This window comes from Hipposideros armiger, unplaced genomic scaffold (genome assembly GCF_001890085.2).
Source record: "Hipposideros armiger isolate ML-2016 unplaced genomic scaffold, ASM189008v1 scaffold_619, whole genome shotgun sequence".
NCBI lineage: Eukaryota > Metazoa > Chordata > Mammalia > Chiroptera > Hipposideridae > Hipposideros > Hipposideros armiger.
In genome coordinates, this window is record NW_017731969.1 from 1,040,972 (window position 1) to 1,054,638 (window position 13,667).

At 54.6% G+C, this 13,667-nt stretch overlaps 1 protein-coding gene across 1 annotated transcript; it reads right to left on the reverse strand.

The window, feature by feature from the left end:
- Positions 1 to 1,189: 1,189 nt before the first annotated feature.
- CALM3 (calmodulin 3) lies at positions 1,190 to 10,446 on the reverse strand. The gene is made up of 6 exons (XM_019625239.1): positions 10,295 to 10,446; positions 6,038 to 6,068; positions 3,573 to 3,716; positions 3,333 to 3,439; positions 2,935 to 3,070; positions 1,190 to 2,838 (listed from the first exon to the last, which is right to left on the reverse strand). Exons 1-6 carry the CDS (start codon positions 10,295 to 10,297, stop codon positions 2,810 to 2,812), a joined length of 450 nt encoding a protein of 149 aa, XP_019480784.1. The 5' UTR covers positions 10,298 to 10,446; the 3' UTR covers positions 1,190 to 2,809.
- Positions 10,447 to 13,667: the final 3,221 nt, after the last annotated feature.

The window sequence follows — 13,667 nt, forward strand, 5'->3', positions numbered from 1 at the left end:
CCCCACAGAAGCACGAACGCTAACCCACTGGACCCCAGGCTTTGTTCCTGCAGGCTCACTCAGTCCTTGACTCAGCCCCAGCCCCGGGAGGTAGGTGCTATTATGTCCCCATTCTACAGCCAGAGGCATTGGGGTCAGCCCGTCATCTGCCTGAGGCCAGGGAGGCAGTTAAGTGCTGGAGCCAGAGGTTGGCGCGCTTATCCATTACACCCACTGTCTTACTGTACCAAATGCCGAACCACCAGATGGCAGAAAAACAGGGCACAGGAGCTGGGGCTCTGGAAAAAATGGCTTGCTGCTCCCAACTTCCTCTCTCACTGGCTCTGTGGAAGATGCAGCCCAGGCCTAATCTCTGCCACAGGCCCCTGAAGTTGGGCCCTGCCAGGCTTCTCCATCCTTCTAAGGCCAGGCGAAGAGGAACAGCAGGAAGGAGTTCTTTTATTCCACTGAACTCTGTCTGCTTGACTCCTGCTTAGTCAAGTGTGAGCAGCTCAGAAGTTAGACAGTGTCTATTAACTTCATTCCCCCAGCCCTGTGGGTGGGGCATGTGTATTGGGAAAAGCGCCCAGTTCCCCCCCGCCCCATTGTTACATCCCTCCACTACAGCACTGCTGGACCACCCACCTTTCTTCACATCCCTCTTAACCCCAGAGAAGTTAAGCTTTCTGTAGTTTGCAGTTTTGCATCTCCCTAAGTCCTATGCCCTCTTCCAGAGCTGACGGAAGCTCCATGAGCTCAGGACCACATGGCACTTAGGCTGCCCAGCTGACGTCGACTCATTCAGTGAATGCCACCCTGTCCCCAGAGCACCCTGTAGGGAATCCCCAACCCGGCCTAGGCTCCCAGGATCTGACCATGCCTTCATGATCCTGAGGACTTGTTTTTGTCTTGCAGTCTGCTGTCCCCCAACCCCCCAAGGGTGGGGCTGGTCTCTCACACATGTGTGCATCCCAGTGCTGACCTGTGGCGAGCATTCAAGGCTGAGTGGCTACATAGCCAGGATAGTGTCCTGCCCTCAACAACTGTGCAATCTGCCCAGGACCTGAACTCCAGCTCAGAGAACCCCATTGCTCGCAGTGATGAGGCCCAGTCTTGGGCGTAAGCATGAAGGAAATGTTCTTCTAGGCCAGGGCTGCAGGGCCCATGCGGGGAGCAGGCCCAGACACCAAAACAAGAGGGCCAGAGCCCATCAGGTAGTCACTGTATTTTATTGGAAAACATTGATATATATTTTTCTTCACAGCTTGAACTGAACACAATATTGCCCGGTTTAAAAAGAAACAAAACCCAAACCAAAACACTCCGAAAATGTCCACAGCCTTATGCCTACCTGCCCTTACCCTCAGCTCTTGGCTGGGTCTCCAACTATGCCCCACCGCTTCCCTCCCTCCCCCGGAGGCTGGGTGCCAGAGGGTGGATGACAAGAGATTCTCAAAGCTGGGCAGGTCCCAGGAAAAGCCACTTGATCCACCTGGGGGTGGGGGGTAGGGGGCAGATGAAAAGAACCGAAACAGGAAAAAAAATCCAGACGATTGAACTGCCCACATTGACTTACTTGTCCCACAAAGTCAGAAGCAAGGTCACGGATCATGCTCTCCGCTGGGGAGTGTGGGGGCAGGCAGGTGGGCGAGGGGAGAGGTGGGCACAGAGACAGCACAGATGTGAGGGAGCCAGCAAGTCACCATGGAGGAGGGGCCGGCTGGCCAGGAAGCAGAGCCACCAAGGACCGGGCTCCAGGCAGCAGGCCGACTAGATTGTTTATTGCAGGTGTGTTCTCTCGAGGGCCTGGTGGGGTGCATCTTTCCTCTCCCCACCCCTCAGCTAGCCCAGCATGGTTTTTGACAAAATTTAAAGTTTTCTAGGGGCATAAATAAAAAAACAACCAGCACATTATAAAGCGACCATCCCCACACATTGGTTCCCATGAGGGGACCTCAATGCGGGTGGGCGGGTGCATCATGACAGAGCGCGTGGGATGTTAGCACCAGGTATTTACAGAACAGCTTGAGATCGCTTTAGGGACACGGGAAGGTACAATCTGCAGAGTGGCCAACTGAGCAGCCCCCACCCAGCCCAGCGTCAGGAAGCCAATCAGATGAGTTCAGAATAGCAGCCACTGGGGTCTGAGTGTTGTCCACTCGGTCCATCCCCTTCTATGAGTTGGCCCCCTCAAGTGGTAAAAGAATGCCAGCTTCCAAGACTCCCTTGCCCCTCGACCCTCTCCGGGGCCACATCCAGCCAACACCAGAACTCCTCACTCACCCTAGTCCTTCTGGAATGCCTCTCTCCGCACCCCTGCCCCAAAAGGCTGCTGGGATTTGCACATGGAATCACAGGGCTGGTTGCATGCAATGGCACAGGCATGCTCTTCTGCCTGGGTGAGGGCCTCGTCCCCTCCCTAGCAGGTCCCGAGGCAGGGCTGGCGGCCACCCCAGCACCCAAAATAAGATGACAAACCAAAGGAAACAAACCGAAATGGAGGAGAGCCACCCGGGCTGGAGGAGGAGGGCAGAGGCACCCCTGGGGGAATGGGGGTGGGGGGAGGAGGCTCATCTTATGAATGCATCAGGCCTTGGAAGAGGGGAATGGAAGTGGGCGGGGCAAAAGGAAGAGATGGGGGGCATGAAGGAGACTCAGGGAGGAAGGAGCAAGGGCAGTCATGCAGCTTGGGACAAATCTTTGTTGCTTTTTCAGATTCTCAGTCAACCGATTGGTGTTTGTTAGAACCGGGGTACGCAGGGAGTGTTGAAGAGAGTGCGCGCGCGAGAAGAGAGATCAAGAGATTGGGCATTGCCAGCTGCCCGGGCGCTCACTTCGCGGTCATCATCTGTACAAACTCTGGAAGGAAAAGGGAGGGAGGTCAGCGGGGGAGTGGGGCTGAGCCACCAGTAGCCTTCCCTGACACACGGGACCCCAGGCCTTGCTCCAGCTCACCTTCATAATTGACCTGGCCGTCTCCGTCAATGTCAGCCTCTCTGATCATCTCATCCACTTCCTCATCGGTCAGCTTCTCACCCAGGTTCGTCATTACATGACGCAGCTCTGCCGCGCTGATGTAGCCATTGCCATCCTGGTGTTGGGGGTCAGGTAAAGGCTCTGAGCTCGAGGCAGTCTGCCGGTATTTCTCGGGTGCAGTGGGAGAGGGGGAGTAGGGCGGGGACTGTCAGTCTCCCTCATCGGTAGGGAAGGAGCTTCCTGAAGCCGCAGAGCGAGGCGGCAGCAGGGCTGGGACTGGGACCCAGGCCTCCCGGAAGTGGTGACTCAGTGGCTCTCGCTGTGCTGTGCGTCTCTCTGCTGGAGTCCCAAAGCCGCTCTGGGGAAGGACTGCTTACCTTGTCAAAGACACGGAAGGCCTCTCGGATCTCCTCCTCGCTGTCGGTATCCTTCATCTTTCGGGCCATCATGGTCAGGAACTCCGGGAAGTCAATGGTCCCATTCCCTGGAAGGTGGAAAGGAAGCTCGAAACGCCCTTGGCCTGGCCTCTGGGAGACAACCTCCATTCCCGAAGGAAGGCTCCCCATGCTTGAAGGGTTGACCAGACGTGGGGCTGCCCACCCGCTCCACGGACTCACCATCTGCGTCCACCTCATTAATCATGTCCTGCAGCTCTGCTTCGGTGGGGTTCTGTCCCAGGGACCTCATCACCGTCCCCAGCTCCTTGGTGGTGATAGTGCCATCTCCATCCTTGTCAAAGAGGGAGAAGGCCTCCTTGAACTCTGAGGAAAGCAAGGGAATGAATCAGAGGTCAAGGACGTGGGGGAGATCCTGACGTCAGGGTGCCGGCTCCCTCCCTGGAGCAAGGCCGAGGGTTAGGCCCACCTGCAGAAACCAGAACTGGACTGCAGTTCAGTTCCAGCCCCAGCCTCTCGCCTCAGAGCTCAGTCAGCACTCACTGGGCACCTCCTCTGGGCCGGGTAAAGCTACCTGTTCCACCAGCCTAGCTCAGTGGGGGGTGGAGAATGGACTGATGGCTATTGTTAGATAAGTCTACATTTCTTTTTGGTCTCTGGCTTTGGCCTCTCCCTCAAATGATGAAATGGACCAATGTCATGAAGTGGAGTGGATGAGAGCCAAGAGAAGTCTTGATCTAAAGCATGCCAGCCAAGGTCAACTGTCTGGGAAGGGAAGGGGAGGAGAGGGAACGTGAGGGGGAAGGGGAGGGGAGGGGAGCCTACAGAACACCTTTGGTTGGCACCGTGTTCCTCCTGACTGGTACCACCAGCCCAGTTCCTCAGGCGATGCTACCGGCTTCCAGAGGAGGAACGAGTGAATGGCTGTGTGTGGTGCAGTGTGGGGGTGGTCAGCAGCAGAGCATGGCTGACGGACGGTGCGTGGGGTGGGTAGGGGGATGGAAGGAAAGGGAAGGGCTGCCAAGCCAGGAGGATGAGGAGCTAGTGGTGCTGAGTGGGAAGGCCACAGCTGGGGACGCATCAGGAGCGGGGAAGAAGCACGTGGCTCCTGCCCTCCCACTGGGCCCATTTTGGCACCTGGTGCTCCCTACCCCCAAACCCTTGGAGAACAGATGCTTGAAGCCTGTTCCCAGAAGGTGTGGGCTGGGGTGAGGTGGTGGACAGTTTGCTAATGGGGACAGGATGGAGAGTGGGGTTTTTGTGCTACACGAGGGCAGAGCGCTGGGGTGTGGGTGGCAGGTATGCCGGGAGCCACACACATAACTAAGCTGTGCCCTGGAGCCTCTGGGCCCTGGGGAGATGGTGAGAGTCTCCTTGGAGATGCTGGCACCTCCCCGTGCTGAGGCCTTGTTGTTCTTGGGGGGCAGGGAATGGGTCATGTGTGCACCCTGAACTTATGACCACTAAACAACTGGCTTGCCTCAGTGGGTCTCCATAGCCACTTGAAGCCAAAGTTTAGAAGCTGACTGTGTGTGTTCGTGGTGGGATGGGGTAGGGGGGAAGGGCTGAGGAGGGAAGGTGAGAAGGCAAGTCCATTCCTGCCTCCTCCCACTTGGAAGCTGGGCACCCGGTATCTGTCACATAGCCTAGTGAACCCGACAGCAAAGCTACAGCTTGGGCCCCATTCTCTGGATCATTGCTCCTGTGTGCTGGACTGGCCCATGGCTATGGAGATAAACCGAGAACTGATCTGTCCTCAGGCAGCTCAATCTGGGAAGGGAGACCTGGAAACCCACTCAGTCACATACTAGTTCCTGCAGCTGTGACCTTTCTGGCTTTTGGGGGTGGAAGAGAGGGGAGGGACACACTACGGAAGTGAGTTAGATGGGACCCAAAGATTTCTTTCAGCTTACTGGGAGATACGTGATGGCTCCTTTGTTCATTTATTTAGCCAATAATAATTTAAGGAGCACCTACTAGATTCTAGGCACTGAAGGTACAGCAGGGACCAACAAAAACAAAGCCCCAGCTCCAGGAACTCACATCTAGTGACAGGAGGTACGGCAGATAAAGACATCATAAAATAATGTCAGACGATGAGAAAGGCTATGAAGAAAAACAACAGAATGACATAACAGAGAGTAAAGGAAGGTTGTCTATGTGAGAGGGAGTCAGGGAAGGCCTCTCCAAGGTGACCGGTGAGCTGAGACCAAAGGATGAGAAGTTGCTGCCCATGGAGAGCACTGGGGAAATGCATTTCTGGTGAGCGTGAGCACGTGCAAAGGGGAGTGCAAAGCGCCAGGGAGTGCAGAGGTGGGAGTGACAGGCCATCTCCTAAAGTGGGACAGGGAGGCAGGGAGCTGCCCTGCTGAGCTGACCTGGCAAGAGCAGGGACAAACAGCCCAGCTCACCCCTGCGGCCACTAATTAATAGGCTCCCGGATTACCCGCAGCCTTAGCTGTCCGGTGAAGGCTGGTCTCAGGACCATGGGCTTTGGTGTTACTGGGGCACCGGTGTGCTCTTATACGCCAGTTATTAACATTCGAAGCACAGGGTAGAGCACTAAGTGACGTAGGGGACACACAGGTTTATCTCTTAGATGTAAGCCCTGGCAGGCATGAGATCTGGCTGGGGATGCAGAGGACTTCCTGAGGGAGGGTGAGGGGGATTGGGGTGGGCAAGCTCACCTGCAATCTGCTCCTCAGTCAGCTGGTCAGCCTGGAAAAGCAGGAAGTAGAACGTTAGTCACCGGCAGGTGAGTGGGCTAGTGGCCATCACGGCTACACCTTCCTGGCTCAGCCCAGCCCTCGCTGGTGAGGCCGGCTCCACATGGCACCCCATGCACATGGGCAAGGGAGGGACATGCCCAAGTCAGGGTGCAGGAGAAGTGCTGCTCCAGCCCCAAACCAGCTGCACTGGCACAGTGTGGGTTCATGTCTCAGTGTCAACGCCACTGCTGGGAGCTCCAGAGGCTGTGTGAAGGGAGCAGTTGCCCTAGAGGCCTAATCAAGCAGCTCTAGAAGGCTCCAAACTGAAACAGGCCAGTCCTTGGGTAGGGCACAGGGACGGTGCCTAGGCTGCCTGCTAGTTTCTGTGTCATCTATTTGGAGGTGCCAGGTCCAAGCACGGTGTACCCAACTGGCAAAAATTCTCCTAAATGGTGGCTCTGAGTGCCTGAAAGAACCCCGGTCAGGCTAGAGGCAGTCGCTCCACTCCCCTGCACACAGGGATGGCGCAGGGCACCATTTTGTTCTGTTTCTTTTGGGCAGGAGGGGCAAATGTCACGGAGGGGACTGCGGCGGGGCGGGCAGCAGCAGTGGCTGGCAGAAGCTGTAGGACTAAAGTCAGCTTCCCTCCTAGCTGCGCTGCAGTTTTTAACCCTTTCCAGCCCATGCTGCATGCGGGGTTTGGAGGTGGGGCAGAGGAGAGACAGGCTAGCCTTTCCCGCACTGGTGTACTGGGAAGCAGCCAAGTACAGAGATCCTCTGGGGGAGGAGCGAGGTGGGGGCTGAATCCCAAGATTTAGCTTTAGGCAGTGAGAGGATGAATTTTTTTTTGGTTTCTCTAAATGCTGTCAAGAAGGTACCACCCTCCCCTGACCAAGTGGGTCCAGGCTGACTGCTCCCCCTCCTTTACTTCCTTTCATAATTAGGGGAAGGCGGCTCCAAGTCTATAGCCAGTTCTATCTAGCTTTGGGTCTGAGGGCCCCCCAAACCAATGCACCCTAGTGTGTGCATTTGCATTATTCTACATAGAGGTTCCAGAGCTTGTATGGAAGATAGCAACAACACCCCCATCCTGTCCCAAATATTAAGAACTGGTCACACTAGAACTGGTCTAAAATGTCTTTTTTTTTTTTTTTAATCAAAGGGAAGAGGCACTTGAGGCCAAGTCCCAAATAGGCAGAATGGAGGAGAAATCAAAGTAATAGTTGACAGAGGAGAGATGGCTAAGGGAGGGGGAAGAAGGAAGGTAGAGAAGGAAAAACACCACACATGCACATTCTAGAAAAGTCCAAAGTCTAAAGAGAAGGTTCGGAGTCTAAATGGAGACACTTCTACATTGCCTGAAGAAGACTCGGGGCCACTGGGCTCCTCACTGCCCACCAGGCAGCCCCAGGCCCATGAGCTCCCTGCTCCGCGTGCTTCCCCTGGCTCCTAAGAGCAAAGAAGCCTGGGCCTATCCCCCAGGTCCTGCCACCCGAGGAAGCTGTCAGGGAAAGTGAGAAGAGAGGATGGGCTTCTGGTTACCAAGGCCAGGCAACGCCAGGGGAGGGGAAGAGGAAGATGGGAGGGGAGAGGGAGCAGTCTGGGGAGGAGGCCGCCACGCCACCTGCTTCCATCCTCTCCCCTGGCCTAGATGGGAAAGCTAGTCCAACCAGGGACCTTCCTGCCCCCACGGCACCATGTGGCAGGAAGCCCAGGGCAGGTTGCAGAATGCCCTCAAGAGTGGCTCTGAAAGGCAGGTGTCTGTTACTCCCCACCCCAGAAGGGCCTGAAGGTGCAGGTGAGGCACTGCACACCGTCACAGGGTTGCAAATAGCTGTGGCTCTGCCTGTAGAGCTGGTCAGGCATCTCCCTCCAGGTCAGGAGACGCCCCCCTCCTCTGCTGGGGGAAGGCAAAGTCCCAGCTCCAAGCTATAGGTCTCAGCATGGCTGCTGCCCAGAAGTCACCCTGCTGGGGACGGACCCCTTCTCAGGCCTTCTTCCCTTTCCAGAGCTGAAAATCATAAGCTTTTACCAAAAACTGTCTCCAAAATAACCCAGCTGGTCTCCTGCTTCCTTATTCCTCATCTTCGGTTCCAGCAAGAGGCTGGACAAGAAAAAAAAATAGTGGGGTGGGGGAGGGAAGACGGTATTATTTCTCTGCCTTGCCCCAGCCCCCAGCCAATGCCAGAGAGCAGTGTTAGATGAGATCAGAAACCAAGGCCAGGGCCCCTCACCCGGGCCAAGGAGGAGCCACAGCTCTCAGGCCAAAGTCCGTCCAACGCTAGTTAACTGACTTGTTCCACCCATACCTTGCTGATTATAAATGGAAAGAGAAACTAGCTGGGGCCAAAGTTTGGATCTGATTTAGGAGCTGGGGGGCGAGGGGGGTGTCTTGGCACCTGCCACTGCTTCAGCGCCCCTTTCGCAAGGTTCTGCTGGAGGAAAGTGGGGTAGCGGTGAGAGGAGCCATCAGGTCTGTGTCAGCAAGTATGAGATCTGATACACAGCAGCGGCTGCCTGTTCTCCCCAGCCCTGCCAGGGAGGAGGGCTGCGCACGGTTCTGAGCCTGGGGGGGCTGGGGGTGTTGTGGGTGGCAGGGAGTAGGAAAGAACCAGTCTGCTGGTTTTCTCTCAAAGCTCAGCTGTGTGAATTAACAGAAGCATTCAGTGAGGGCCCTAAACAGAGCAAGTAACCCTCAGGCTGATGAAGGGGTCCCTCTGGAGGTCCTCTCTGGTCAAGCTCTGCAGCCCCCACCCTGAGGCCACACAAACAGGCTGTCTGATTGTCACCGACGCCACACTGTACTGCACTGTCATTTGGCACAAGTGAGGAGATGCAGAACAGTGCGTGGAGCCGGAAATGATGAGAAAACCAGCATTCCTGTTTGGAAAAAGCAGCTCTCCTGGTCTGAAATGGGCAATGAGGGGGTGAGGTTCAAAGCCTAAAAAAAAGCTGGCTCATTTGATGCATCCTAAACTTTGATCCCTCACCCCCATTTTCATGGGACTTCAGTGCGCAATAGGGGCCCGAACAACTCCGCCCACCTGCTCCAACCGCTGGGGTGCCTTCTGCCCAGCCACGTTCTTCCTGGAGAAGGGGAATGGTACAGCCACTCCCTCTGGCTCTGCAGCCCACTCCCCATTCAGACTGAACAGTCTTTGTCCCAGCCTTTTCCCCAGAGACGTCCAAGGAGCTACCCACATCCACCTCCAAACGGAGGCCCACCTTGGCTGCCATTCATTTTCTCCTCCAACTCCCCCACCCCAAGCTTCCTTCCACTGCACCTCCCACTACCCAAGTCCTCTCCCACCCCTCACCTTGGAAAGTCACTTCTCATGGATTCAAACCCAACACTCCTCCCTGCCCCCCTAAAGAGCCCTCCAATCCCCTCTTCTTAGATCAACAGCCTTAACCCACTAGTAATCTCAGAATCTTTTCGAGCTGCCCCCAAATCAATCATGAGGCCCCCTGTTGCCCCACCGCTGGCAAACACGTCTTGCCATCATCCCCTTTTAACCACCTCCTTGACCCCAATTCTTTTCAGTCCCTGCAGGCTTCAAGAGCATCTTCTAACCTCCACTGCCACCCACCCCAGGCCCTTCCTCCCCGAAACATGTGCCTCACCCTCCTCCTTCCTCTGCAATGCTGGTTTTTAGAAAACCCCCCTCCCCCAAAGGTCTGATCTGCAGGACTCATCCCCATCCCACCCAAGGCCCAGCTACCCGCAGCCCCCTCTCGGGGAGCTCCCCAGCAGCGCGGCCTCCCTCTTCCCTGCATCATCTCAGGACCCAAAACCTTCATCAGGGCCCCCAAATAACCGGCTTCCCCAGCCAGTGTTTCTTATCTCGCTCCCTGGGGTTCACCTCAGAGAACAAACGCCCTATCCAGGGTTCAAAAGCCCTTTGGGGGGGTGTTCAAACGCCCCCTCTTAGGGTCCTGATGCTCCCTCCATTCTGGGTTCAAATACCCCCGCAGAGGGCTCAGATGCCTATTTTGGAAGTCTAAACAACCCACTTGGTGCCAAAAGTAGCTTTTGAAAGCCCTCAAATCCCTTTTTGGGACCCAAACGTCCCGCTCTGGGTTCGAATGTCCACGACTGGGGGCCAGAGAGGGTCCAGAGGCGCCCGCCGGGGCCCAGACGCCCCCCATTCTGAGTCCACTCGCCCTCTCAGGGGTCCTGCCCCGCCGTGCCCGCCTCAGAGTCCCTAGCCTCGGCGGCCCCCCAGCCTCACTCACCATGGTAAGGCCGGGGTGTCTGGAGCGCGGGGATCAAGGTTTCTCCGGCGGCGGCAGCAGCTGCAGCAGATCGAGCTCCGCCGCGCGTCCGCGCCTCCACACTCACTGCCCGCAGGGCTCGCCGCCGCCGCCGCCCGCCCCAACGGTCCCTCAACGGCCGCCCCGCGCGCCCCGCCTCGCCCGGCCCCGCCCCGGCCGGCCCACGTGCCGCCGCACTGCGGCTCCCGCGGATCCCTCCGCGCCTCTCTTCGCGTCGCCGGACCCGCGGATCTCCGGTTCCCACCCCGTTGGGATTTGCTGCTGGCCGCGCGCGCACGCACCCGCCGCGGGACTACTTTCCGTCGCGCGCCCCACCCCCTGTGGCCACACCACTTTCCTCCACGGCGGAGGGGCACGCTCGGCGGCGCGTGACGAATCCTTGTGTGAGCTGAGCCGCTATTGGGCTCGGGCAATGGCGGAAATGAGAGCGTGGTGCCGATTGGTCGGGCCTTCCCTGCAATGCGTCAAACTGGGGCGAGCCACTGCGTGGTGGTGGTGGTGGGAAGCCTGAAATGTGTGGCCGCGTGGAGCCGTGAGGCGCAACGAGGTGAATGGAGAAACTGTGTGGTCTCTAGAGAAGCAAATATATCGTCTTAATGGCCAGAGAGTGGTAAAAGGCTGGCGGAAGGTACAGAAGGACTTTCTAGGATCTCCCCTCTAACAGATGGAAGATGGTGCAATCCAAAATGCTGGGACCTAGAAGCCCCGCCCCCAACTGGACCCTAAATGGTGGCGGGGTCTTCAAGGTTTTGTCTGTCACCTAAAGGTTCCGCCCTTCGGGGCAGGTGTCTGCGCTCTGGAACGCACTGCACGGGTGTGCCGGACCCCTATCCCCGCTTCAATCCTGATCAGGTCAGGGTCTATGAATTGGGGCGGTCCCAGGACAGCCTCTGGGAACAGTATTAATTTAGTCATTCATTCAATAAGCATTAATTGGGTACCTGCTGTATGCAGGGACTCGTGCTTAGGTGGACTGGGAAAACCATACTTCCCAACCATTACCTTGTCATCTTCTAGACCACCTGACTCTTGCATTTCTTGTTCCAAGCTTCCAGCCATAAGAGGAAAAAGAATTAATGAGGTTAGCCGAGACAATTTGTTTACTGGGGCTCAAAAACACACCCCTACTTCTGTTGTTTAGAATAGGAGCTGCCATTCACTTATGTGCCCCTCCCTTCCTCACCGTGATTGGCTGAGAGATGGGCAAGTGCGTCAAGCAGGCCAGTTATGTCCCACCCGGAACAGAATGTAGGCTGAGCTAATGGGAGTCCTCTGGGCTTTTGGATCTGGAGTTTGGGGGCAAGAAGCTTTTCCTTTTGGGTGGGGAGGCTGTGAAAGAATAGGTTCAGAGCTGTCAGTGCCCATTTTCCTACCCACCCGGAGGAGAGAATAAAACTGACACCGGGAGAAGCAAAGAGAGATGGGGTCAGAGTCCTGTTGGCATTCACTGCCCTCGCTCCAGTAACTCCACTCTGCACCCCATCATGCCAGAATTTTGATGACATGAGCCATTAAATTTTCCTTTTTAGCCCAAGCTAGTTTGAGTTGAATTTCTGTTACTTGAAACCAAAGAATTCCTGATGGATATAGGCTGGGCTAAAGTTTGTCTTGGTCATCTGCACTGGCCCCCAAACAGAGAAGGCCAAGGACCAGTCAACATTTGCTGAACAAATAAGCAAAAGAAAGCCAGACTCCTGCTCTCTCTCCCTTCTCTTTTTTTGATTCTCAATTTCACCAGACAGATCTCCTGAATTATTTAGGGCTATGGAATAATACATACGCTATCACTAACGCCTTTGAGCGCTTACTGTGTTCCAAGTACTTTGTGTGCATTAGCTCATTTAATTCTCACAAGCTCCCTACAGGCTTGTTTCTTCCATTTTTCCACCAGATGAAACTGTTTTAGTGCCACTGGAATTAGATGAAATCAGGGAGGTAGAAAGGCTTGATCAAGAGCAGAGAAGTGCAGCAACTTCTGGGTATGGCCTTAAAGGGAGGGGACCTGCCCTTCTTTTTTTTTGCCTGCTGGAGGAGCAGCCGTCGTGGGCCTTAGATGAGAGACTGGTGGTGAGCGTGCTCACCTGGGACCTTGATGATTTCCTAGTGCATAGCTCACCTTTCCATCTCCAGTGTCAAACTTTTATTTAAGAAATAAACCTTTATATTGCTTAAGTCACTGTGACTTTGGATCACTTTATTATAGCAGCCAAACATCTACTTGCCCCACACCTCTACTCCTTTTTTGTTACTGCCCTTGCTTTGGTGGAGGATGACTCCTGTGGGTACTTTAGTGAGGGGCCATGAGGTTCAGGCATAAACCAATCAGCAGGTCCTACCTCCATACCTCTGATTGGTTCAGAGTCAGCTGTATGACTTTTTTTTAATGGCTTAATTTACATCTAATAAAATGCCCCAGATCTTAAGCATTCAGTTCAATGAGTTTGACAATTGCATGCAACCGTATAACCATCACCCAAGACAAGCTCTAGAATATTTCCGTCATCCCCAGAGTTAGCTCCCTTGTGGCACTTTCCAGTCAGTTCCTGTCCCCTTCAAGCAACCACTGTTCTGGCTTCTGTGATTAGAGATCAGTTTTGCCTATTCTAGAGTATTATAGAAATGGAATCATATAACATGTATTGTTTGTTTGGTTTTGGCTTCTATTGCTCAATGTAATATTTTTGAGCAAAAGTTGCATGAGACATACTTATATTACAATATATATTTTTGTTGTTTATCTGAAATTCAAATTCAATTGGAGTCCTATATTTCTAATTGCTAAACTTGGTGACCCTAGTCTCAAAGCACCCTCTTTCCAGGGAAATGATCTTAGTGACTTCCCGGGCTCCAGGCCTCAGGTTGTCTTATGCTACAGGTAGGCAAAAGTTCCAAGGTAGTATCTTCAAATCTTCTGAGCTTTAGGAATGAACAACAAACTAACGCTCAACCTCATTATAATCAGGGAAGTTCAAATTACAATGACAACAACACACCATTTGATATCTATCAGCAGGACAAACACCAAGTTCAACAATATTATCTATTGCTAGACCTGTACCACAATCTGGTGACCCTGTTATTTCTCTAACCTCACCTCCCTACCGTCTTCCCCTTGCTCTCTCTTTTCCAGCCGCACTGTCCTTTTCGCTATTCCTCCAACACTTATTGCTGGCTCTTGCTTCAGCGCCTTTGTCTGTTTTCTCTCCTTCACATGCTCTCTGCATAATAGCCATGTGGCTTTCCCCCTTCTTAGCTTCAAGTCTTTGTTCAAGTGACACGTCCTCAGTGATGGCCTACCATGACCATGCAATTTATAATTGTAACCCAACACTCC

What these genes read in the sequence shown, in the direction of transcription:
- CALM3 (XM_019625239.1), bottom strand. An exon ending in GACTGAGGAGCAGATTGCAG is followed by an intron (nt 3,717 to 6,037) that starts GTGAGCTTGCCC and finishes TGCTTTCCTCAG; the next exon opens with AGTTCAAGGAGGCCTTCTCC. An exon ending in CCTTCCGTGTCTTTGACAAG is followed by an intron (nt 3,071 to 3,332) that starts GTAAGCAGTCCT and finishes CCCCAACACCAG; the next exon opens with GATGGCAATGGCTACATCAG.